At 51.3% G+C, this 26620-nt stretch overlaps 1 protein-coding gene and 1 long non-coding RNA gene across 9 annotated transcripts in view; one reads left to right on the top strand and one right to left on the bottom strand.

Annotated features, from left to right (window-relative positions):
- The window catches only part of LOC127491113 (uncharacterized), a 90156-nt gene extending 68775 nt beyond the window's left edge, over positions 1-21381 (top strand). Inside the window, exons 3-4 of one of the 6 annotated variants that reach the window (XR_016216579.1) lie at positions 16447-16575; positions 21363-21381. This is a non-coding gene — a long non-coding RNA (uncharacterized LOC127491113). Of the gene's footprint in view, positions 1-2682; positions 2702-10042; positions 10473-10654; positions 11324-16446; positions 16576-17266; positions 17461-21362 lie in introns of those variants that run through there. The other 5 variants (XR_011379887.2, XR_016216580.1, XR_016216583.1 and 2 more) reach the window with 5 other exon arrangements.
- PTPRT (protein tyrosine phosphatase receptor type T) overlaps positions 1-26620 on the bottom strand; it is a 1117000-nt gene that overhangs the window by 9972 nt on the left and 1080408 nt on the right. For 2 of the 3 annotated variants that reach the window (XM_051846098.3, XM_051846094.3), the window contains 8 exons: positions 25462-25578; positions 22322-22476; positions 19478-19613; positions 17466-17615; positions 15845-16018; positions 13035-13166; positions 2667-2792; positions 1674-1837 (listed from right to left, as the gene is read on the bottom strand). In XM_051846098.3, the coding sequence (XP_051702058.3) occupies positions 1674-1837; positions 2667-2792; positions 13035-13166; positions 15845-16018; positions 17466-17615; positions 19478-19613; positions 22322-22476; positions 25462-25578 (1154 nt within the window). Of the gene's footprint in view, positions 1-1673; positions 1838-2666; positions 2793-13034; positions 13167-15844; positions 16019-17465; positions 17616-19477; positions 19614-22321; positions 22477-25461; positions 25579-26293; positions 26354-26620 lie in introns of all 3 variants that reach the window. The other variant, XM_070051826.2, reaches the window with a different exon arrangement.

The following is a 26620-nucleotide window of genomic DNA, read 5'->3' as shown; positions in this document are numbered from 1 at the left end:
GAGATAGATGTGGTTCTGTGCTAATGGTGGGGTCACTTGAATGAGTGGGAGGGAATTGGAGGAAACAGGGATAAGGGATCAGCTGCCACTTTGTGGGAGATGAACCGAGCCAGCTTGGCTTGGGTGACATGACGTCACCCATCAACCCGACACAGGACACCACACAGTATTTTGCTGGACCCCTGTCTGAGATTCGTGTCTCTTGGGAAGGGACTTTCGCTACAGGTGGTGGTTCTTAAGCTCTGAGTGTGCTCATGTATGCATGGATGTTTAACCTTGTTTAAGTTCTGCCACTTTTTTTGGACATGTGTGCATCTGCCCATTTGAAAGAGGGGAACAATGAGCTAATTTTGTGAAGACAAGCTCAGCCCTGAGGTCATGACATGTTACTAATGCCTCTACTAGCTCCAAAATATTCTTATTATCATCGTTTAAATTTGCTTCACACAAGTTTTAAAGAGGGAGGCCTTTCTCAGCTGCTTCTCCTCAAACCATTTAAGTTCTAAGAAGCAAAGAGCATGGCTGTGACTCCAGCCTTCTGTCCCTGGATGTGATGGCTGCAGCTCTGTTACAAGGATCTGAAATCCCTGAAGAATCCTCTCTGATCCTGTTATACTCTCATGGTTGCCTTACTGACACTTGCTATTTTTAAGTAATCATGTTTACAATATCTGCATATTGGCAACCATGATGCTATTGGTGTTGGTGGATAAACTGTTTCTATATTCTAGCTACTTCCTGCCAAAGTCTGATAGTTTAAAGATGACCTAACTCAACACACGCCATGGACAGATGAGGAAACTGAGGCTCACAAAATTTATTCTTCTTGATGTGGTGCAGCCTGTCAGCCACAGCTCTCTGGGTACTGATCTCTACCTCGCATGATGAATTAGGGTCCATTGGACTGGGTCATTCCAAGACAGAAGGTAAAGACTCCAGTTCATCCCAGTAAGAGAAATAAAAAACACTGGTCTTCCCAGTGTACCTTGGGAAGGAGCTCCCAGGCTCCTCAGCTCCATCTGTCGGTCTCAGGGCAGTGCCTACCCATCATGCTCTCTGCGCACCTGTGCTTCAGGAGGCAGACACAGTGGACAAGGACTTTGCCAACAGGCAGTGTCCATTAATGGAGGCACTTTAGCTTAGAGTCCAGTAAATGCAAACCACAGCTCCTTTCCTGACTACTGGACCTTTTACCCTGTGCTGTTGGCTTCAGTTTTCTCACTGTACAATGATAACATCCACCTTGTAAATAGAATGAGGCAATTCATTTAAAATGTCTGACTTAAAGGAAGCTCCGACCATACCTTCCTTTTGCGTCTTCAGGAAATAATAGAGGAGACTCTAGTAAAGGGGAACCGCTTCTTTGGGACTGGCTGGACCCTACTAGAGGGTGGGACCTTCCCTCCTATTGGGGAATGGGCGTGGGGTCCACCACTATCTCCATGTTATATACCTATAATATGTCATGTAAGAGTAGTTCAGGCCAACAGCCAGAAACCTCATCCCAATAAAGGATGCAATTCCCTGGGCAACACTGCCACTGATCTTCAAGGGGCATTGAGATGCGGCACAGCTGGGCTTGCTGAGGACTGGTGTCTGGGGTTAGCAGCATCCACAAGGACGCTCTTGCACCCACCATTCTGTGGCTGTGGAGTCACCTCCATAGTACTCACAGGCAGTGGACCACAGTGCGTCCCTCCCTCCCATCATACTGCTCCTGCCACTTCTCCAGCCGTCGGACCACTTTGAGTAGAGAGCGCTTGGAGGGAGGCGTGTCTCTGTAGGCAGGCCAGCCGATGTACTGCAGGTGCTGGACTATACGATACCCATCCTGTGGCTGAGAAGAGACAGGCTGTTAGGGCTGTTCTGTTGGGGATGCTTGGGGCTGCGAGCCCTCCGGATTCCCTGGGGACTATAGCATTGCAGTGGTAGACAGACCAAATGAGGTCAAAGCCATGTCCCGACAGGGGGAGCCCCAGACTGTCACCATCCCTATTCCTGTACCTTTTGTGCACACTGCTTCTCCTACCATGGCTGTCCTATCTAGAAAACTCATCAGTCTTCAAAACTCAATTCAAATATATCCCTTTGCTTAGGAAAGCTTTCTTGATGCTACTGGTCAGAATTCCTCTCTCTCCCTGAGGCTCATGTGCCTGAACACATTTTATCTTCCCTTAGGGAATGAATACTGAGGGTAAGGTCAGTAGAGACAAACAGGTACCACTCCCTGGATTGCTAATCAGTCTCCAATACTCCACCACTCAGCCAGAGAAGATCACCATGGAAGCAACCAATTATTTTTCCTCGTAGTGTTTTTCAGGGCATAGCCTAAAGCTTACAGGATCCAATCAACAGCTGTACCAACCCATGCCAAAACAGTGTGACACGGTGGGGAAGAGCTAATGTCTGGGAAGTTTTGTCTATACGGTAGCAAGTGCGTCAGGAAACAGGCAGATGGCAGGCTGGATGTCGCGCTTGGCATCGGTGTGTGTTGGAGTCACTGCTGGGTCTGGAGCCGGAACAGCAAAGGCATTACTTCCCCAAGGAAGAGATTATCAGGAGAGTATAACACAGACTCTGGGCTGTCTCAGTGGGATCCTCCCCCTGCAGGCACCATCTGTTTGGGGGAGGAGGGGCATGGAAAGCAACAGAGGCCGTATACTCACCCGAGCCATGTTACAGATCCGGAATATTCTGTGGATGATGTCCTCGTCAATGTCTGCAGAGACGAACTCCACCTGGATGGGCCCGTAGCACCCAGATGTCTTCTCAGGCCAGTACTGCATGCAGAGCTGGAATAGGGAAAGAGGTCACAGGAGGTCCGAGACAAGGGGCGAAGTCAGGCTCATTTGTCATCAAACCTTTCTTAGCGCCAGCAGGACACACAGCCTGGAAAGGTAGAGTATTATACATAAATTCTGACTCAGCTTCCCCTTTGGGGAGCAGCTGCCTGGTTCCGGTTGTTGAAGCATCAAAGCTCTGACCACAGAAACACTGGGCTTAAACACATTTGCTCTGCTAATTTCAAACCATTTGTAAGGTGAGCTGGGCCCCAGGCTCCTCCTCTGTACAATGGAGAGAACATCTACCTGAGGTGCCACAATCGGGATGAGATAGAGCACTCACAGGGAGGGGCAGACTTTCCCATTCCAGGAGAATCTACTCGGGGCTCCCTAAGGATCAGATCAGGACGGCTTGGGTACAACTCCAGGTTCTGCTGTTAACTAGTTGTATAACCCAGGCCTCAGTGTTATGATACGTAAAATGGGGGGGAGGGACTTATGCTTCTCTTGAATCAGAAGATAGTTGTCTGAGAGATCATGCCGTGGTCTTTCCTGCTTTTCTGGAGTTGGGAATTAGAACCTACAGCTGAGAGCAAACGGCAGTTCATCTAAGACGGTGCTTCTCTGTCACAGGCTGTTCTATCTCCAAGGGGACGGCTGCCAAGGTTTGGGGACATTTTTGGTTGTCACTTTTGGGAGTTGATATAGGCAACCGCTGAGTAGAAACCATAGGAAAGCCCCCCCCCGCCCCCGCCCCAGAGTAACCTGGCTCCAAAATAGCAATAGTGCAGAGACAGACCCAATTCTCAAATAAATTGTTCCTTGAGTTTATGAATCTCTTCAAGGGTGTGGCACTGCAGGGAGAGGCAAGGCACATTCTCTCACATTCCAGGTCCCCAGGGGACATGGAGATGGAGCCTGCCCAGGTCCCAGCCTCTCCAGGTTGCAGTGTTGCCATTAGAGGTTAATCAAGCATTCCGAGCAAGCATGTCTGTGGCAGTGGGGCCGATCACAGGGTCTTCACAGCTGGTAATCATCTGCTACTGAGCTTACAGTGATGACAACAGAGGAGAGTTAACTTTGGGGTTGCAGACTTGCTAGGGACCGCTGTGACATGGACAGAGGCCTTGTGTCGGGACTACCCTCCCTCTCTACAGTTTGCCAGAAGACATAGCTGAGAATCCCCGAGGCTCCCGAGAGCAGCTTCAGATGAGTGTCTCATTGGTGGGGTCTGCCCTGGGTCTCTACTAAGCTTGCAGACAAGGAGTCAGACTGACAGAGGTGGGGACTGGAAGGTGGTGGCTTCCTCTTGGAGCCCTCACAGAGGCAGGGTCTTCATGGATGGGAAAAATTGTTCTCCCCTTCCTTGATGAAAACTGCCAATTCACTGTTGGAAGTCATGCAAACACGTCTTTTACTTTCTCTTTCTCTTAGAACTAGGAGTTCAAAGGCAGAGCAGGGAAAGAGGGAGGCTGGGAGGAGAAAATCACATCTCCTACCTTCCTTAGTGTGGAGCCCAAAATTCCAGTGTAGCGACAACATCCTCCAGTTTATAGCAGCGGGAGGCATAGATGGCCCAAAGGCCAATTCTAGCCAGCACCTGCTTTTGTAAATACAGTTTTACTGAAACCCAGCCCCACTTCATCATTTATATACATTGCCATGATTGCTTTGGGGGAGACAGGGACCACCCAGTCTACAGAACCTATGATATTTCATATTTGGCCCTTTATAGAAAAGTGTGTTCTATAGAATTGTTTGAGAATAAAGGAGATGATTCATGTACATAAAGCCCTTAGCAGGGTGGCAGGCATGGAATATGGAGTCGCTGAATTCCAGTGATTCATATTGCTACTAAGTCCCTCAGTGCTCGCCACTACCATCCACAGCTAATATGTAGGTCCTCCCTGACATCCCATAAACTCGTTGTACATAGGAAATATAATGCATTTAATCCAGCTGCCCTGCTGAATGCCCTAGCTTAGCAACCAGTGGCCTCTTGGTTGTTTCCTGTCATGAATGCATAAGCTAGCATCAGGCAGAGTATTGGTAAGCCTGGGAAACAGGCAAAATTCGAAATTTCGAAATTTGAAGAATGATTTCAGCTGAATGCACATCACTTTTGTCCCATCATAAAGTTGAAAAATTGTTTAAGTCAAACCATCATAAGTCAAGGACTGTCTGTATATAAATTTGAAGATTCCGTCTTATCACCCCTCTTAAATAGCAAAGACATGCAAGGTTAAGTTTCATAATGCAATGGTGCCTTGCTTTCCCATCCTCTCCATCAGGGGTTAATGGAGCATACTGAGCAGGGAGATATGAGTGTGGGTGTGCAAGGGAGTGGGGCTGATCACAGGGTCCTCCATGGCTGGGCAGTCCCCTCCTGCTGAGCTGTGCAATGATGACAAATCCACAATTTGAACTTCATTTCTCTTTGCCATTGGCTCTTCCGGCTTGCAACCTTCACAGTAATGAAGGACTGGTACAGATAAGACCATGGCTGGCCAGAGAAATCAGAATTAATCAGAACTGCCCATTTTTAAAAAATTGCCTTTATCACCGGTATTGGATTTAGCCTTGCCAGGGGTTGGCTGTGATCCTGACATGAGGTGCAAGAAATCTGAGGCATCAGGGAAAGTCTATTACCCCAATATTTTCAGTCTGGAGAGAGTGTGGAATGATTTGTCTCTTTTAATAAGATTTCCAGACCAATTTCTCAAGCTAATAGGTTCTCCTATGTTTCAAACAAGACTCCTATATTTTGGGACATTTCTCCGCATTTGACTTTCCAGGTCATTCTCCCATAATGCCCAAAGGGCTGGGGAAGGCTGCTGGGTCCTTCTAGTCCTAAATCAGAGTCACCCTCTCACTTGAGTGCCCTAATTTGTGAAACCACATTGGCAGCAGTGTGGGTGACATGCAGCCAGGTGATGTGTGGGCGGATGTGGTGTTTTTGTTGCCAAGGACTGTTAGGTTTCCCCATTGCCTGTGACACCACACAAAACCTAGCCACGGGAAATGAGAGAAAGAAGTGGGGCTGGGTAGGAGTCAGTGTTCTGTTCCCAGTGGCCCTTTGGAGTTCATAAAGGACTCTCATCAGCCAGAAATGTCCTCTAGGCTTTAGCACAACATGGTTCTGGTGTCCAAATGCTGGGGTTGCAGCTGAGTGGGGCACTGCTGTTTTGACCTGAATATGTAGCAAAGCAGAAGGTGGGGAAATGCATTGGGGTTCCTGCTTGCAGAGGTCTGGGTTCAAATCCCAGAGCCATCACTTTCCAGATGAATGCCTTGCCCATTCACTTAGATTCTCCATGTGTTATGAGTGGCTCTGAATTCTATTTAGCACAGGAATCTATTTAGTGATTCTCAATACTAGCAAGCTGTAATTATTAGGCAGTGTAGGGAAGGGTTGCTCAGAACAAGATGGATAACATGAAGGCTTTTCTTTCCTCACTCAGCAGCCTTATGAACATTTCCCTTTAGGGTAATAACCAAGGGACTTCTCTTGTGAAAATGCCTCGGGTCAGGGACACAGGGACAGAGACCTGTGCACTGTTGTTGAGGAGCCAGAAAGTAAAAAAGGGAGGTTGAGAGTCATGGAGTCATTGCAGGGCAGAAGGTGAGTCACTGTGCCATGTGAGCCTGCTCCTCCCCTCCTAAATAATCTACATAGAACAGCCTACAGTGTGGAACTGAGTTTTGCTCCCTATGTGACCCAGAAAGGGAACCGGGACCACATGCGTGGGTGGAGGAGCCAGGCAATGGGCATCTAAGCATCAGCCGTTTACAGAACTCTCGGAGAAGGGAACCTTATGGTTTGTTGAGACCTTGGAAACCAGGGCCACAAGGGCCCAGTTGATCCCAAGGGCATGCTTATGTTAGTGCCACCTTGGCATTTTCTGCCTTAGGAAACTTTAGAAGTTGGTTGTCTCCAATGACAGATCCAAGTTCTTTAGCCTTGAGTCTGAACCAAGTGGCTCCTCCCACCTAATCTCCTGCTGGCGGCCCCTACTCCTTTCTTCCCCAGTGGTCTGTGCCGTGTGGCATTGCTTTCCACCACACACACCAACAGGTTGCCGTGATGACCACACCTGGGAGGGGAAGCCCCCCCCCCCAGCTGTTGCTGATGATTTAGGAATGGTCGTGCATCTTCCAGAAGAGAAGAAAACCTTTTGCCACTTATTGTCAGGGTGAGTTAAACCAAGCAAAAGCCCTGGGGCCCGTGTGGACGGCCGTGAAACAGCTGCCATACATTATTCCACCTAGTGATCACCATTGCTGTTTGGGCCATGAAAAGATGTCCTTCGGGAGTGCAAGTTCATGCGTGAAATGTAACAAATGCAGAGACAGCCTCCCTCATTAAACATCTTTTTCTTGCTGATGGAAACAGAAAGCTTGTTAGTCGCTGGAATAAACATGTGCTGATGAATTGAATGAAAACTAGCACACAGGCCCATTCCTGCAGTAAACGATTTCAAAGTGTCTTTTAGTGCACTGAGGATACAATGCCAAGGAGTATCACAGCCTCAGAGGCGCAGGCCTCTACTTACCAAGGACCTTGTGATTCATGGAGGGGTGGGGACAATTAATCTCCGGCCACTTAAAGGTGAAGTGATTTAGTATTTTTAAGAGAGAGTCACCGGAATTGGTTTTAAAATTCAGGTTAGTGGTCATAAAATTCATTTAACCAGAGCCTATAAAGAGCCAGACATCTATAATTGGCTCTGACAATGTGGGTGGGGCTAATAGGAAGGAAGGGGCAGAGAGAGAGAGAGAGACTCACAGTCAGTAATGAATGCCCATTTGCACTTCTCTCAATTCACTATCTCAAAAGCCCCATGAAATGGTGATATGATGTCCACGTGCTGGGGGGAAGGGGTGGGAGGCAAGGCTCATGGCAGGTGTCAGCAAGAGACACAAGGGAGACTGGTAAAGAAAGCAGCAACTTTTAGGGAGAGGGTGGCCCAGCCAGAGTGGCAGGAGCGAGAGCAGAGGAAGGTGGGAAAAAAAGTTTGGGCGGCAGGGGGGAGGGGAAAGTGTGCTGCTGGCCAGGCCTGAGGAGCTGAGGCCGGTGTCGTGTTCAGCCTACGCCATGAGCATTCCTGGGATATGAACCTCACATTGGTCCCCACTGACACCTCAGCTGGAACTTGGAAGTGAACATGAGAATAGGAACCTCTTGGGATTCCCAGAAATCTTTGGGATTGGACATTGGGCTTTGCCACAGGATGGGCAACAGGGGATAGAGCCATTTTATTTAAATTTTCAAAGCCAGAAAAATCTTGGCTGAACTCTGGATGATACAAATCTAATGGAGGACACTCCTGAGATTTGGAAAAGAAACTGGCTCTGGGCAGCACAGCAAGGAAGTGGCAAAGCTAGACCTGAGCTCAGGTCTCTGCCCTGACTTCTGATGGCTGTTACTCCATTATTCCCATGGGGACAGAGACCTGCAAAGTCAGACGTGAGGCTGGCTGAGACACAGGGTGGGCACATTCCGTGTGGTTGGCTCACACGTCAGCACAAGCCGAGATAAAAACAGGGATATCCATGCTTGCTATTTGCCCTGCAGGCACAATGATAGGAAAAAAGCACCTCTGAAATAGCACCCCTGAGTCTCCCTTGGGAGGATGAGGGGCTTGCAGCTCTTAGTTCCAGAAGCTTTCACGTCCATGGGACTACATCCTAGCCTTCCCTCTATTCTTGCAACCAGCCTCGCCTTTCCACCGGACTTTTTACCACCTGATCTCTCATGCTTTCCACAGTGCGAGCTTCAGAACTGGGCAGCTCAGTTCCAGTTCCAGCTGTGGGATCGTGTTTGTTTGAAAGAAGGAAACATCTCTGCCTGTTCCACCTACTCAGGGGGCAACAGATCAGTGATTGGCAGGCACAGTTAGACAATGGCAGAAATCTTGACCCGCTGTGGCAAGAGGGTATAGGCAGAAGGCAGTGATGGGCTGTGTGACCTCAGACTGCTTCCTTGCCTGGCCTCATTTTCCTGACCTGCACAGTGAACTTGGTAGTCACGAAAGTAGGGTCTAAGTGAGGAGGAGAACGGGCAGGTCAGGCTGTTGTCCTGGAGGGAAAGACATCAGCTCTCGGGCTTTGGGCTAGAATCAGAGAGTATCTCGTGTATTCTGTGTGTGGCCTGTAGATCCAAAGTTCAGTGAGTTAACTCATCAGTAGAGTTTGAGAAACAAGAGCAACAAGGGAAGACATGGGGACTACTGAAAGGTGTTTGAAGGATATCTGGATTATAAAATCTCAAAGATTCAAGCAGGGTAAATGGTGCTTCCTAGAATCAGTGACCAGTCAGATAGTGAGAAATGCAGGGTACACTCCAACAACAGCCCATGTAACAAGCCAGCCGTGTAGTCAGGACAAGCTGCAGCACTAGCACTTGTGTGGAAGCCACCAAAGGGAGGCTGGGTCTCACTGATTCCCAAACCTGAGTCTAGGAAGATGGGGTGCTTGTATCCTGCTGGATTCCTCTGTGGCTGTGCCTCAAGCTTGAGGGAAATGGGACACATCCCTGGACGCTGTCTCTTCCATCCCTTTTGGTTTGTGCTCAGCTTCTTCCTGCCCCACAAAGGTCTGGGAGGGGATGATTCCAGCTAAAGATAATTGCATCCTCTCTGCTCTGAGAGAGTGGGGTGGGGGTGGGGGGTCACTTCAACAGCATCATTTCTTCATGGGGAGATTTCTGTGCCTCTTTTGTCCTCTGTCACATCTAGGTCTGTGTCTGCCACGTGGTAGGTTCTCAGTCAATGTACATTGTATGCTGATGAATGAGTGAATGAGGCCCAGAAACATGCTCCTTGACCTCTGAAAGGCCTCCCTCTGGGCTGGCGAGATGGCCTCGGTAGGTGAAGTGGGCCTTCATCGCCTCCTTGGCGCTCCACCTTCTGCTCTCTTGTGGCCTTGCCTTTGGACTCTGAGTGCGATGTGGGTTTCTCCAGCTTGAACCGCTTTCCATTCCAACACCGAATGCTGACTCTAGCTCTTCCCATCATTTCTGTCTCACACCCTCCCCTGGCTGTGATGCTTATTAGCTCAGGTCTGAATTGCTGTTTATTTCCATGGCTGCTGGAACAACTACCACAAATTCAGTGGCTTAGAACAACCCAGATCTGTAGTCGTACAGTTCTAGAGGTCAAAATGCTGAAATGAGCTTTAAGGGGTTAAGATCAAGATGTGAACACAGCTCTCTTCCTTCCTGGAGTCTCCGGAAACAATCCATTTCTTGCCAATTCCAGCTTCTAGAGCTTGCCAGGATTCTGTGGCCTGTGCCTGGATCTCTCTGGTTTCTACTGCGTTGTTCATGTCACCATATATGGATCCATTTGCTTCTTTTTCATAAGGACGCTTACATTGGACCTAGTTAAATAGTGCAGGATAACTTACCCTCATTTCAAGATCTTTAACTTCACCGCATCTGCAAAGTGCTTTTTGTATTGGGAGGTGACAGCTTCAAATTAGAACATGGACATCCCTGGAGGGCCCTTGTTCTGTTTAACTCACAGCCCCACTTCATGACCAGCACGGAGGATCTTCTGAGTCTTCCGTGGTGAGGGTGGCAGGCCTGTAAGGATGGTTCCCTTCTGCTGTTTCCTCCCTGTGAATGCTGGTCTATCCAGAGAGCCCATGGACTGTGCTGTTGGATGTAGCTGAAAAGGTTCTTTCCAAGAGATCTGAGAAGCCATGTTGCCATTTGCTGGATGCTCTGGTTGCAGGACTTTTTGCTTCACTAATATAACAACAGAGTTCTGGAGCCCTAAAGAGCTGGAAAAAAAATCTCTAAGGTTGAATGCAGAGGGTTGGAAAGTCTTTATCTCGAGCCCCCATTGATCATAATTATCTTTGAATAGCAGCTACTGTGGAGAGAGGAGGAATACTTGTGGCTGGGGATGGCTGATCGAGCGACACCATGCAGGACGCCGAGCAGAGGCAGACATATTTGGCCAGCCGCGCAAGAAAATGAGGCATCTGAGAACTCACATCTTCTCCTCAGCCTTATTTTGCTGCAATTTGCAGATAGCTCTGCCCGACCCCCAGCACGAATCCTGTGGTCAAGCTGCAGGATGCAGCCCAGGTCTCTTGCGAGTAGTCTAGCAAAGCTTAGGTCCTGAGGCAGACCTGTCCATGTGCTGGGCTGGTCCAAGCTGTGGGCTGCTCTGGCACGAGCAAGCTGGCAGACAGGGGCTGATGCCACTTCAAAGAGCCGCCCCTCCAGGTGCCAAGGGCAGCTTTTCTATGCTCACGCTGTGTCATTGTTTATTTTCGCGAGGCACCCAGCTGCTGCCGTGATGATATTTATATCAATAAGTGCTCTATTCATCTGCCGACTTCAGGGGATGCGTGCCAGCTGCATATGGCAGCCAACCTCGGGGCACTCTGAGCCTGATGCTTCTGCATTTAGAGAATGGATTCTCAAAGGCTGGATTAACATCTGGGGCTTAAAGAGCCGTCCTTCATCCAGGTCCCATTCTGAAAGGAAGCCCTTGCTTCTGATATGTCCCAAAGTGAGGTTCTTTGAAACACCTCCTGTGTGCCTGAGCTCTGGTTTTGCAAAAAGGATTTTGGGAGAACCAAAAAAAAAAAAAAAAAAGAAAGAAAAAAAGAAAACAAAGCAGCACAGAGGCCTTCGTAGGCCCTACTTCACGCCCAGGGGCATGGGACTGCGTCCACTCTTACTTTTTTCAGTCAAAGGAATAGGGTGGTGATGCTTCCGATTCTGGAACTCTCCAGGGAACTCTGTAGAGTTCTCCATTGGCCGGAAATTGATTTTTACAGTAACCTCAGTTTCCAGCCTTCCGTTAGTCAGGACCAAGCCTCGGAGTCAGCCGTGGTTCCTTTTCCTCTCTACCAGGACAAGTCCTTAGCTCAGCCTTGGGGAGCTATCCTGGGCTAGCAACACCCCGAGGAGCACCAGGAGCAGATAGGGAGTGATGGGGGGGGCCCTAGGCTTTCCCCTCCTGCTTCCACACAACTACCTCTTGGTCACCCCAGCCTCAAATACTGCACTTGCAACAGAAGCTGTTTATGTGGCTTTTGTGGCTTACAAATCAAATCTGCTGACTGCCATGCTGTAGTTCAAGGCCCAAGCTCCTCCGCCCAGCACAGAGTTGGGCCCTGCTGCATTTTCCAGTCTCCCTGTGCTCCTCTCCTCTGGACACACCCCAGGCCCCAGCCACATTGGAATAGAAGCTGTTTTGCAAACAAGCCTACACACCACACACATTCACCCACCATGCCTTTGTCCCGGCCATTCCCTCTGCCTGGAATGCCTTTTCCCTGCTCAATCACCCACCATACTCCAACTCTCCTCTGCCTTCTTCAAGGCCAAAGTCACCTTCTTTTTGAAGTCTTCCTTCACCCTCTGGGCAGAATTAATTGCTCCCTGCTCCCGGCCAACACAGCACTTTGTTGCTGACCTCTATTATAGCACTGCCACATGAGGTGGGGACAAGCTGCTCATCTGTCTCTGTAGCGGGACCGTGAGCTCTGGAGGGCCGAGTCTATGGCTCAGATCCATTTTTTAAAAAAAATTTATTCTAGCACAAGGCCAGAACTCACATGGGAGTGCACTGAGTTACTTTGAGTCTTCTTCAAGGCAATGAAAGGACAGTTTTTCTAAAATCGCAAAGGCCATTCTCACCTCGTCCACCCCTGCCATAGCAATGTGAGCTCCAGAAGCTATTTCAGGGACTGTGTCCCGAGTATGAGGATACGCCCTGGGGTACATGGTACACGGAGCTGCCAGAACCCGAGGGCCAGGGCATGAAGGCTGCTGGGACGGCAGAGTCAGCAGTGAGGAAGCCAGGACTTGGTGGGGTGTTAAGTGGACAAAGTCTCCAAGGTGCGCGCTCCAGGCTGGCAGTGAAGAGCCGGTGTGGCCAGGCATCAGAATGGTCTTCAGGGCAAGAGGTGTGCGTGCATGTGAGTTGGGGGAAGGGGTACTCTTCTGGCTCTGCCAGTTCTGTGGGATATGGACCAGTGCCTGGCGGAAGGAACCACGGCGTCTGCTCCTAGAGGGAGCTGCACAGAGAAGACAGCAGTGGGAGTCCTTGCTGCAGGTCTGGAGGTGCAGGGCCCTGTGGGAGACTTTGCCTCTGCAAGCAGCAGAAGTATGCCAGCCTCACGCACACGGCCAGGCAGGGCCCACCATGGGTTCGCCCTCCAACTCCAGAGCGTGGCTCCTCTGATCCATCTGGCACAACCCAGGGACGCTGCAGGGCTCCCTCCTACCTGGGCAGTGTCCATCTCATTCAGCATCACCACGGAGGAGCAGTTATAATCGAACACCAGCCTCCAGAAGTCTGCCACAGTGTTGGGTAAAGGGTGCTGGGTGACCACGAAGGCGGCGGGCTGCTTGTGGCTCTGAGGAAGGAACGACAGAGGCTTCGTGAACGGCACATCCATCAGGGGTGCTCTGAGGATGAGGAGGCCCCAAGCCTGCCAAATCAATTTCACAAAGCACCTGCCCATTCTGTTATCTCTTGGTGCCCTGGTAGCAAAGAGGACCTTCTCAGAATGAACGTTCTCTTCCAAACTAAGACATTTCATTAGGAAAGTGTCACTCAAACAGGGATCATCCAAATAAATTATTTATGTACTGATGCTCAGCAAATAATCATCATTACAATGTGAAATGATTCTAGGAGCAGCTCTGTCCTGCTGGGCAGATACCTTGTGCGATACAAGGGATCTTGCAAATCCCTGTGCCCTGGGTGCTGGGGGAAGGCTCCGGCTGACCACCTGGGGCTCTTACATTGCAGGAGTCTCAGTCATGCCCCCGTGACTGCAACGAGGGCTGAGCTGGCCTAGAAGAAGAGGGGCACTGTGTTCTGTAGCAAATGGAGCAGAGGGAGGCACCAAGTATTAGAGTTAGGGGAGCCTGGTATTCAAATCCAGGTTTGTCACCTATAGGTTGTGAGTCATTCATTCATTCATTCACCCATCCACCCATCCACGCAAACATCATTTGTGCAGTGCCTCCTGGGGAAGAGAGGGGGTGCTAAGCACCAGTCAGTTATGAGAAGGCTCCAAAGCTCACATTCTTTATCTGGGAAATGGGACTGCTACAGCACAGGGATGCTTGTCACATAGGCTGGATGAGATTTGCTTGTGAGAAAAGCAGGGGTCTCACAGTAAGCCCACCAGCAGGGCAGAAGCATGCCTGATGGGCTTACACCTTCGGCACCAGCATTGTGGCCGACACACACTTCAATGGATGTGCCATCATTCAGTCCTGAATCATTGCAGGTAGGGAGAATGGCCTGTGCGGGTCTGGAGGCTTTCATCTGTCACAGCACCCTGTGGGAAGATGCTGGAACGATTCGAGAACTTTCCCACTTCACAGCCCACGTTCTCAACATGTTTTCTTGGGAGACAGTTGCTGTGGGAGTAGCAGCTGTTTCCAGTGAAGTCAGAAGGAAGGAGGAAGGATACCTTGGCAGAGCAGGGTGGTGTCTTGTGAATGTGGGTGTCATGTATGCACTGGAGGGTCCTGTCTTCCAGGGGCCTTCTGCTGGCCACTGGAACGGTTAGAAGAGGGTCTGGGAGGGCAGGCTGATTAGTTTCTCAAAAGCCAAACTCTCTTGATAGACAGCATTGTCTTTGAGCCATTTCCAGACACAGAGTTCAGACACTTGGCACTCACATCGCTGGCTCCACTCTTTCTGAGCTAGCTGACCTTGAACAAGTGAAGGAAATACTCTGACCCTCAATGCCTTATCCAGAAAACTAGGGATACTAATACCCAAATGCAAAATGAGATAGTACAAGCCCAGGGCCCGACATGGTGCCCAACGCTCAGTGAATGTTAGTTTTCTTTCCTTTTTCCCTGTCTCTGTGATAAATGCTCTATTAGGCCAGCACGCCTGACAAAGCCTTATCTGAAAATATGTTCATGATCCGTGCTCCTGCCGGGTTTCGGGGCTCAGCCAGCAATCCATTTCATGGATAACATCATCCTTTACCAGGGGAAACATTAAAAATTAACCCAGAGGACTTCATATTTTTCTGCTAGAAGCAAAGCTGCTATGGTTACCAGATAATGCACAGACCGAGCCGGAATACAGATAAGGACTCTTTTTTTAATGTAAGAAAGGCAAAGGCCCCCGTGATGGCTCACAGGAGAAATACCCGATGGACTAAGAGAATACAATCAGCCTCAGAGCTTGGCAGAAGGCTCCTGACTCCAGGCAGCATCTGACCTACTCAACAGAGGCCAGGGGCTGGTTTGATCTTTACTTGGAGAAGGGAGGAGAGAGGGAGTGCTGGGACACGTGGAGGGCAAAGCTAGGATGAACGTGAAAGTGTGGGTACCCTGGTGACTGTATATTTCACTCCCCACACAAACATGGCACACATGCATGCATACACATACACACATGTGCACACATTGAACCTGGAAGGTTGTAAGCTGATGGCAGAGTTCTTCTCTGCCCCTTCAGGATTTGCTATGAGCAAGACTCCCTGCCTCTCCATGTAGAGCCAGGGTTTTCAGGGAGGAATTGGGCACCTGTGGGAAAAGGCCAGGGCAACCCCCTAGAGTACAGAGGCAGCCCTTGACCTCCAATACTCTTCCTGCTTGCAATCCCTAGGACTCAGGGGGAGAAGTTTGGGTGGATCAGAGGTCAGAGAAGTAGTTGGGCTTAACCTCAGAAGAGAGCACCCCATGTTGTTATGTGTTCTGACGGGACAGCCACATGGACTGGATGGACATGACCTTAGACATGGTGTGGGTAAAGGGGCCTGGGAGAGCATCTTGTGTTCTATGTCCTGGAACAGAGACTTCCGTAGCCTTACTGTGCTGTCATGGGAGCCTCCTTAAGCTTTTGGTCTATTGTTTCCAGGCTTGTTATGTGAGTGAAGAAGCCAACAGCACAGCTTATATCTAAGTTTGGAACAGAGCCTTGAGGGGATCAAAGGTCTTTGGGGCCAGCAGGCTAGAAGCTAGGGGGCCAGATGGTGGAGTCAGAGCCCTGGAGTCCAGCCCCCTCCACAGTGGGGAAAGCTATGCCTGGAATGCCAGCCGGCAGCTCTCTGCTTACATCCATCAGTGCTGCGTTGATATAGTTGCTGGATTCTCCATCCACTGAGATGAGGAAGGGCAGGCAGCGGTCCAGAGGCAGGACGTCCATGCTGCGGTTCTTATCATGGTTCCGGGGCAGGAGTCCGATGCTGCAGTCCTCGGGCCGGACACGGGGCGTCACGATGTTGAGGGTCTGTGGGACACAAAGGTAAACAGGCAGGCGCTACTCCAGTGATGGTTCATGAGCAGAAGAGACAGATGCGCTTAAGACTGGGCTGGCCAGGAGGTTGTGGGGAGATGGGAGTAGGAAGACACTAACAGGCATTAAACATCACTTTGAGACGTCATAGAGTGACAGCAATGATTTACCAGCACTCTTCTTAGAAAGGATTCTTAAACGAGCTGCCCAGGATGGATGGGGGACCACTGAGGGGCAGTCTCTTTCAGGTCTGGTCAGTTGTGGGGCTTGTGCCCTGCAGAGTAAGTCCTGCACATTTGGGGCCAGAGCTGAACTGCCTCAGCCAACTGGCAAGAAGCAGGGTGCGATGACCAGGATCCTGTTTCCTCCATCCCTCAGCACTCTCTCTCTGCTCTAAACCAATACTCTCTCTTTGCTTGCAGGAGCATTAATGTATTGGCCTGGCTAGGGTAACTGCCTTTGGAATCATGGACCCAACATCCATTCACCCACGAACTTGAATCCAGACCTGGAGCTGTCCTGCTATCTGGTTTTCAGCCCCTGTTGCCCAGGTATGGCCCTAGCACTGATCTTGGGATGAAGGGCTGGCTGCACACTGGCTTTTCTGCACCCAGTGAGCTACACCATTCAGGCCCCTTAGACCAAAATTGCCACAACTCTGACCACACGGGCTCCTAGGTGGGAGCTGTGATACCTGAGCTGTGCTCTTGGGTGGGGCTTCTCACCTAAGATCTTGTCACACTGCAGGTTCTCATTCAGTAGGTCTGGGTGGGGCCTGAGTGTCTGCATTTCTAACAAGCTGCTGGTCCCTGGAGCACACTGAGAAAATACTAAGAAAATTCACACCCATGTGTACAAACTTCTATCTGTCCACAACCAGGACTAGAGCTAAATAAGCTCTCAGTTCACAAACATGGTTGTGAGTCTAAGCACTTATTGGTTCAAGGTTGCTCATGGCTCTGCATCTTAGGTTCTGGGATGCAATCTGTCACTGTCTAGAGCTACAGACAGTGAAAACAGATACTCACAAAAACCTACACATGTACCCAGAACCACAGATGCTGGCGGGGTCACTGTCAGGGACTGAATGTTTGCATCTGGCCCCAAATCAGACACTGCAATCCTAATCCCTGATGCGATGGCATTGGGAGGAGACTGGTCATGAGGGTGGAGCCCCCGTGGATAGGGTCAGTATGGGAAGAGACCTAAGAACCTGCCTCCTCTCTGCTTTCTGCCATGCAGAGACAGCGACAGGGGACCTGTCCATAAGCAGGAACGTGTGCCCTCCCTAGACACTGAATCTGGGGGCAGCTTCACCTTGGACTTGTAAGCATCCAGAAATGCAGTACGTAAAAGTCCTTTGTTTCAGCCACCCAGCCTAGTGAAACTTGTTGTAACAGCCCAAACCCAGCCAGCCATGGAGCCTGGGATTTGCTCATACCTGAAATTCATCTTTGATTTGGCTGGAGTTCGTCTGGGGGTCCAGCCTGCTGATGTTGTAGTAGAGTGAGCGGAACTCGCACACGGGGATGGCGGTATTGCCGCAGAGGCACGCTTCCAGGATGGCGTCATGCACAAACACATACTGCTCCTGCAGAGCCCAGGGCAGAGAGGACAGGGCACGAGATGAGAACTGTGGCCTGGCGTTTCACTTTGCAGCTGTGAATAAAGGCCTGATTTATACCGAAGAATCCTTATTTTATTTTCCTGACCCTGTGACGTGAAGGCCAAGTCTCCATGTTTCATACTGTCTGAGCTACAGTGAGCTTTATTCCTTGTCTAAGACAGAACAGTAGAATCACTGATAACCATGCACAACTTCTGGACTTGCAGCAGGTGCTCTTGCTGCCTGCCCACCTCCTCAGCTTTCACTTTTACCTCCTCAAAGCTGCTTGCAGCAAATACCTGAAATTTGCTGCTGAAGGCTTCCTTTTCGGTCCCAGGAGTCTTGTCCTGTGTGCAGGACAGCCAGCAGGGTCAACGAGTTACTGGTGTGGGAAGCAGGCCTCCAGCAATGAGAGACATGAGTTGGGAATAAAAACCCCTTAGATGGGATACTGGGGGATAAAACTTCCACACTGTCTCTCCGAGTCCAAGGTCTCTACCAGGATCAGGCCCCAGCGGCCTACATGCTTAACCTGATAGAGTACCCCCCCTTTTTTTTGCTTCCTTCCCTCCTCTGTCTCACTTTCCACAATCCAACTAGTGTATCTTGGGATTATCTCCCAAAGAATTTGGTTGCCCTCAACCCTTGTCTCAGAGCCCAGTCCTAAAAGAGGCACTGTGCCCTTTCTCATCTCAATTCTTTGTAGCTGCCCTACTCTTCTGAAATTCCACCCCCCACCTTTTCTGTAGATTCCATTTTTTTTTTTTCTCCTGGAAAGACCCCTCTTAACACACACTAGGCAGAAGTTGTTACTGTGAGACCTTGGTACATGTCTGTTGAGTGATCTTCGCCCTGCAGAACTGGGCCTATCTGTGTCAAGCATTATCCAGATGCCTCACAATGCACCTGCACTGAAATATGTCTCTTCTGCCAGGTGGTGAGGACCCTGTGTCTCACCCCAACAGCGAGCCTGCCTTCTGCACGCATGACCTTGGGAGGCAGTTTCCCTGGCTTGAGTGTGAAAAACCTGGAGCCTGGCCAATGTGAGTCAGCTCAGAGGCTGCAGCAGGATTTTACGGTGTAGACATACCTGGCACTAGGGATATTCACTGAAGAGCCAGAGTGATTGGCTGTGCCCAAAGTGACAGCCAATTTCCCTTGGCAGGGCTGGTGTTGTGTGCAGCCCCTAATCTGTCGCAGTCTTCACTAGAACCAGAATGTGGGCCCATTACAGGAAGCACAGGCCAAGGCATGGTGGAAGGGGATAGGCGGGTGACCTGGGGCAAACAGCATGGGCTCACATGGTCCCAAGTTCTTCCCCGGACTGGCTTAGTGACACACTTTCACACCTTCTTCATTGATAAAATAGGGAATGCACGCTGCCCAGCTCACAGGAGATGTGTCACACTGAGGATGAACGCCCTCCCACTGCCCTCGGTCTTGGGCTCTCCAACCAGAGATGCTGGAAGGTCTGACTGTGTATCCTCATTCTTGGAACTCACAGTATTTAGCTCAAGTACTCAGTAACTGAGGCACTGACTCAGTGTTTGGCGCACAGTAGGCCATCAGTAAATCTTGGCTTTTCCTTTCTCTCTGGTCCTTCACCCAAGGAAGATTAAGGAAGTCCCAAAAGTTGCCATTGGTGGCTTGGATGACTTCAGCAGTAGGGAACGTGCCACGGTTCGTCGGCTAGTGGAAGACCCTGCTTGGCTGGGGCATCCTAGCTTCTAGGGTGTCTTACCAGGGCAGCCTACGTGTTCACTTCTACTTCCCCTGTCCCTTGGGGCAGCATGGCCCCACCATGGGTCTCTCTGTTCCACCTGCTTCTTCAGTGCTCCAGGGCTCACCTCTGTCTGTACCAGGTTGACCCTCTGGGCCCGGAGCTCACGCACGCAGTTGAAGATGTCCACCACTCCTTCGTTCTCCGCCATGTCAAGCATGGTGTCAATGGCGATAAAGCAGCCGGTCCTCCCGGCTCCAGCACTGGAAGAGAGGGTGGTCTGGGTGAAGGCTGGCGGGGTGGGACGAGTGCTGGCGAGGCCCCCACCATGCAGCTCTGCGCCTGAGGCAGCAGACTGCTGATGTTGGACACGACAGTCAGAATCCCGCTGCTCTGGGAGACACTGGAACAGCGGCTGATCTTAGAGCCCCAGCTCTGAGTTTGTGAAGGGCAAGGGTCATGCTTGCCTTTGGGGGCTGTTTTATTTTGACTCAATGAGCAAACACTTAGGCAGTGCTTACGAAGTGCCAGACACTGCTCTACTTGCTTTACAAATGTTACCTACATTTCCCCTTTGTAGTCATTGGGCAGTTTCTCATCCTGTTTCACAGATGAGAAAAACGAGGCACACAGAGCTTAAGCTTGTCTGGCTCCAGAGCGTGTGTTCTCACCCTTCCTTTCTTAATATCTACAGCACATGCTTAGACAGGAGTGTGCATCTGATAGATAAAGATAACCCATTTACACGGCACACAGCAGCTGACACTGCGCATGGCCCACTTGAGGTGCCTAATGAGCATGTCTTTCCTCCTCTATTCTGCAGTCAATGAGTTGATGGACAGAAGCAGTAAAGGAAAGTTGAGTGGAGATGAGACAGAGAGAAGGCAGAAGCCACCTTCCCCTGAGCTCTCCCAAAGGCAGAGAGAATCCCACAGTTCCATGAACTTGTCCTTTCCCCTGGGCCACGAATCCAGAGCCTGGTTAAACGGAGTAGCTGGCAGCAATGAGACTTGTGCCCTGTGTCAAGTTTCCCAATACACATTTCATTTCTGGTCATTGATGGCTTTGTCAAGAAAATCTCAGATTACAAAATAGCAAGAGGGCTCAAGGATACCACAGTGGACCACTGTGAGCCCTTCTGGTGCTGAGTTCTAACACCATGGTGCTCAACCAGAGACAAACAGGACATTTGGGCCAGTGTTGTGGTGCACTGGGTTAAGCTGCCACTCACAAGGCCAGCATCCTGTATGGGCATTGTTTCGAGTCCTAGCTGCTCCACTTCCAATCCAGCTCCCTGCTAATAGAGGCTGGCCCAAGTGCTTGGGCCCCTGCACCCATGTTGAGGCCCAGATAGAGTTCTAGCTCCTGGCTTCTGTCTGGCCCAGCCTTGGGCATTGTTCCCACTACCCCTCTTTCTGTACCTCCGCCTTTCAAATAAGATCTTAAAAAACATTAGAACCTTTGCCTTAAAGATACACAGCTTGGGAAGGACAGGCCAGGAGGCCCACTACTTGCTTCCCTTGTGGAAACAAATGTCTTTATCAGCGTGGAACTCACAGGAAATACAAAGAGGAAGAGAAGAGAGATGGAATGAGATGGAAAAGCAATGCTGGCTGATCATAAATGCCCAGACCACGGGCCAGTGGCCACCACCACAGTGGACATGTGAGCCCACGGGAAGCCGAGTCTTCACTGCTGGTCAAGTGCCACAGTTTATTTCTTCCTTAGCTTGTTTCACACGGTATTTTAGGAGCTTTATGAGAGTTTGTTAATTAAAATGGAAAAGTAAAACCAAATACAACTCAGCATCAGAGAACATACCTCTAAAACATACAGTTGCCGTGGTTATCACCAAGTGAAATCTGACTTATTCCTGTCTCGGAACACCTCCCCCCACCCCCCACCCCCGACCCCACCAAAAGGGACTTGCCAGGGGGAGCCATGTCTAGGAGGGAGCACAAAGGGTCACTTACCCAACTCGTCTTCCCTGTCTTATCCTCAACACCATTTAGGGGAAAAGAACCAGCCCCAGAGGGGTTGGAACCCTGGATCCATCATCCGTGAGCAAGCTGGTTGGTGGTTGTGAGCGGTTTCCTGCCACAACATGCCTCCTCGGAGGGACCTTGTGTGGACTGAGCTATGTTTATTTCACCATCACACGGTAATTAAACACGATATTTGGAAGAGACTCCTGGTTCTATTACCCATCACCTGTGTGCCTTCAGGTAAATGACTTAACCTCTCTGGTTTCCTCTACTCTCATCCATAAAATGACACAACACTAAATTGGCCTATCTCACAGCACTGACGACATGCACACCTGGCATGCGACTATCTTTAAAAAGCATAACGCATGTAACTTGTGTAGCTGTGTGACCCGGTCACACCATACCTAGGATGTACCAGGTGCTAGGCTTAGGAGTGGACATACAAAGATGAGTAAGACACAGCTCCTTCTTGTGACTGTCTGTGCTGTCCGTGTAGTCTCTACTGAGGATGCTGCAGGCCAGCAATTGCTTTTGAACAGAATGCCAGTAAAGCGAACCCTGCTTCCGCCAAGGCGCCCTGTCCTCCCATTGCAGAAACGGGGGCGAGTGTCTGGAGAAGAGCATGGTGCCTATCCCGGCTTGGGCATGTGGCACCTGCATCTCCCTTCTCAGCATCTTGGTTTTCCCATCTGTGATGGGAGTGATAATAATGCCTCCCTCTCAAAGCTGGATGAGAAGCGGATGAAGTAGACGAAGCGGATGCTGCCAGCACCCACCCTACAGCCTCTGCAATTTTACTGTTTTACTGCAACAATGATTTTGCTCTTGTTAGACCTTGAAGCCTGGGTCTCCTGGAACTTGGCTGGCCATCGGGGACACAGGCAGGGGAGTCTTGCAGGAATAGAAGCAAGACAGCATCTCCTTTGCCCATAAAGCAGACCTGCCCAAGTGGGTGTGATTGGGCAGGGTGCGGGGAGGCTTACCTGCAGTGGACCACTATGGGCCCAGCTTCTGGGGGGTTGAGGAACTTGACCTGGCGGACGAAGCCCAAGAGGCCAGTGGCATAGCAGGGGACGCCGTGGTCAGGCCAGCTGGTGAAGTGGAAGAGGCGGAGCTCCCGGATCTCATGGTAGCCTTTCTGAGAAGAGAAGGGGTCTCCGTTCCTCCAGCTGCTGCCCTCCCTCCCCCAGCCCAGCACTATGGGGTACTGCACCTGCTGTACCAGGGCACAGGCAGGCCACCCAGCTGTCCTGAGAGGGCATGGCCTGCACAGGGCTCACAAGTGCTACTGCTCAGAGTGATTCTGTGACCACCCAAGCATGGGTGATGTACCAGTCATCCCTCTGAACACTTCAATGTATTAGTTTAGTTAATCCTCATATCTTCAGATTATTATCTCCATTCTATGGATGAGCAAACTGAGGCTACGCAAGGTTAACGTTAATCTTGAAGGCTGCAGGGAGCCAGGGGGGAGCTGCAGGATGCTGCACGGAAGGGCCAGGGCGTCCTCTGCCTGCACCACAGGAGGGCCCGGCAGCTGCGGTGGGCAGTGTGGATCTGGGTGGGTGTATAGAAGGCACTGCTGGTGCCCCCTCGGGTCCCTGCCCCTGGGTCGGGTACCCCCCATACTCTGAGTCTTTCCTGAAGACAGCTCAGCCCATCTTCAGAAAGCTGCTCTTGGCTGCACAGGAGCCCCCTTCCTCAGGGCGCTGGGGAGGGGCACACAGATGGCCTTCAGTGATGATGGAGACTTGGAGTGACCAAGCGGCTTTGTCCACTGCCCAGTTTGCCCAGGACTGAGGGATCTCCCAGAAGCAGAATAACTGGTGTCTCTTATGGGGTAGAGAGACCCTTCGTGCCAAGACTGGGCAGTGGACAGTGGGCAGTGCAACGCATAGCCCAGGGTGGCCATGGGATCTCACCGAGCAGGGCTCTGGCTGAGGCCGCGTCCTTGCTGGGCCCCTTCTCCAACCCTGTCCAGCCTCCCTCCTGCAAGCTCTTCAACACATGATTCAGGGCACCCAAGTCCCTGCTGCTGCAGACTCCACGTCCAGGAAACGCAAACTAAGGAGCAGGACAAGAGGCAGAGTCCTCCAGGAGGCAGGGAAGAGAGACTGGGATTAAGGCAGGGATGGGTGGGCTGAGCTGGGGGAGGAGAAAGTGGCTTTCGTAGCATAGCTGGCTGTTTTCTCCTCCATCCTCCAAGTCAGCCCAGCCCCGCAGCCCTCGCTGGGGGCCTCACCACCTATGCTCGGCTCTTTATCAAGGCTCCTCTCTCCCTGGGGGGACCGCGCCGTCTCCAAGGGTGGACACACTTCCTGTTTGTTACTTCTGGTTCCCCAGCTCAGGAAGCGACTTGGAGCTGAAGTCCCTGGCTGTGTTTGCTGGGGGCCTGCCTGTGCACGGTGGAGAGGCTGGCTGAGCGGAGCTAAGCCTCAGAGGCCCTCAGGGTCTTTGGAGGGCGGCTCTCCAGGGGTACCTTTGTCTCTGGTGATTGTTTAAAAGAAAAACCAAGAAGGCAGCCTGAGAAAGGACCCTAACTCCCAAGCACGCTTTTGCTGGCTGCGGCTCCGGCTTCTGTATCCAGGCTCTGGATCTCCACATGGGCCTCCGGAGCCTGGCTCCCCTGCCTCGAGGAGACCAATGAGGAGTGGTGGAAGCTCCGGAGGCGCCACGTGGATCAGGCCCAGGCCGGACGTCCCTGGAGTCTCTGGCCTTGCTCAGCCCCTCAGCCTTCCCTCTCTGGTTTCCCTCCGCCTCCTACCAGTTTCCCCTGAGAGCGCTCCCTTGCTATAAAGGTGCACCTGAATCCTCGCCTCTGGCTCTGACCAAGGACAGCAGGCCAGCACCCACTGTTTCTGGTGGAGGAAGCGCCCACACTTCCTCACTTTTGCACCAGGATCTGTAGACTGCAGGAGCATCACGGCTGGGGAGGAGGGAGCTGCCAGGAGCAAATCCTGCACAGCAGACTACGCTGTGCATACAGGAGCGACCCTGGGCGTGCTCTGGGCTCCAGCAGCTGGCTTTGACCTTGCAAGGACACATCCAAACCCTAAAGGTGTAGCTTTCAAAGCTTTTCAGCTCCCAGTGTTTCTGCACCCTCAGGCCTTTGGTCACGTGGCCAGCTGAACAGTTGCTTCTGGAAAATGGCAACTATGTAGCATCAGGTATGCAGTGTAGCGAGGGAGCAGTAGGTTTCAGGGGCCAGGAGTGACTCCTGGTTCTTCCACCACACAGCTGGGCAGCTGTGGACAACCCTCTTAAAACACTGTCTCAGTTTCTTCATCTGTATAATGGGGACAATAAGAGCAAATATCTAACAGGTAGAATGAAGGGCTTGGGGATGATTAAATGAGTTAATCTGTGTAAAGCACTGAGAAACGCTCCTGGCTTATTAAGGAAATGTTAGCTGTCTCTATAACAGTAACCATACAATAACAATGATTACATCGTAATTAATTTTATAAATCAGATTATTTGCGATTTCATGCATTGTTCGTCAAACTGCTGCAACCCTGGCCTCCTTCCAGCGTCCAGACCAGCATTTCTCAGCCCTGACACTGTGGATGCTGCGGGATGGGTAAGCCTCTCTGGTTGGGCCTGTGCTATGCCGTGCTGACTCTCCAGACACCAGTCACGGCCTGCTCCCCTGCTGAGCTCTGATGGCAGAACATGGCTCCCGACACTCAGGAGTATCCTGAGGGAACCCATCACTCCCGGCTGAGAACCGCGGGCCTAGCACACAGCGGGGTCTGTCGCCCTCCAGACTGCCTGCTTCCTCCCCTCTGCCTGGGACAGTCTTCCTCCTGCCCGTTCCCTTGGCTGCTGCCTCCTTACCCTCACACTCTCCCCAAACGCCGCCTCTTCGGGGAGGCCTCTCTGGTCCCCCCACCCTCTTTGGATTTCCGTCTGCACTCTTTGCATGCTCCATTGTGGCTTTTAGCACAACGCATCCTTGTTCCATGGGTCCCACGGACACATCATGAACTGCGGCTGACTCCATTCCCTGCTCCCTCCCTGGTGCCAAGTGCAGAGCTGGACACAGAGCAGAGCCCGAGTCACTGTGATTGCTGAGTGGAGGGCGGAGGGCCGCCCCTGGCCACAGCGGAGGGAGCGGGCTTACCTTCTGCACCGTGAAGGTGCGGATGATGTACTCCGCCAGGGGCTCTGTTTCGATCAAGGTGACTTTAATATCTCCATAGACCTCCGTGTCATCCGGCCAGTACCGCACACACTTCACCTGCGGCCAGGTAAGAGACAGAGAAGGGGCAGCGATGAGGCTGGGTGAGCAGCTGACCGCGTGGAAGCAGCCGCCGCCTCTGTGGCCTTCCTGCTCCAATGAACCCCAGGGCAACTTTGGTGGCTCCGCAGCCCCCGGGGTTGTCAGCTGGCCAGGGACCCGCAAAGTGCACAAGGCCAAGCTCACTCCCAGAGGCTCTGGAGCCATTAGAAACAAAGCACTGTCATCTTGTGGAAATCAGGATTTTCAAGAGCATTGTTCACACCAAGTGATCAGCAGAACCAGGTGAAACAGGGGGTCTCATCTGCCCCATTTTCTAGAAGGAAATCATGCTCGTTTGGAGGTTTGGGCGACTTGTCCAAGGTCAAGGTCACGTGTGGTCAGTTTCCTCCCTTTGGCTGTGTCCCCTTTCTATGCTCAGGCTGGAGCAGCCGAGTGACACCAGCTGAGCTGGGATGAGAATACAGGGTGGGAGACGGTGAGGAGCTGGAAGCGGAAGTGGTTTGGAAGAGGGACATAATTAAGAGGTGGTCCCTGGGAGGGCCGGAAGGAGGAAGGCTCTCAGCTGGGGAATGGAAGCCAGGCTCAAGGGGAAGGCCCCGGCAGTGGGTGCAGGTGCTACGAAAGCCATTCCCACACTGGACTTTGTCAGTCCCGCTCCACAGAGGAAAAAGAGCTCACGGGTTTCCCCTTAGAAGAACAAAAGCATTATTACCATTCCGGGGGACGCCGCACGGCCTAGAGTGGCGTTTCCCACAGTGTGTCCCGCTGGGCGCTAATAGGTGTTAGGTAAATAAAACAAAAAACAAGAAACAAAAACAACAAACAAAAAAAGGTTTTGTGGTCAAATGAGCTTGGGAAATGCTGGGTTAAACAACGTTAAGCGGGCCGCTCTGCTACGGGACTCCTCAGCTGCTTACATGTGCTACTGCTCACGTGTGTCAGGGCTCTCCCAGAGGGGCACGGAGGCCACAGCATTTCCCAAACGGATTTCACCAGGGAACCCTCTTCTCACTAAGCATCCTGCAGGCTGGCATCCCAC

This window comes from Oryctolagus cuniculus, chromosome 11 (genome assembly GCF_051225735.1).
Source record: "Oryctolagus cuniculus isolate XC-2025 breed Fujian yellow rabbit chromosome 11, ASM5122573v1, whole genome shotgun sequence".
Lineage (NCBI taxonomy): Eukaryota > Metazoa > Chordata > Mammalia > Lagomorpha > Leporidae > Oryctolagus > Oryctolagus cuniculus.
Note: the sequence above shows the minus strand (reverse complement) of the source record. Positions and strands in the feature narration are given on the sequence as shown.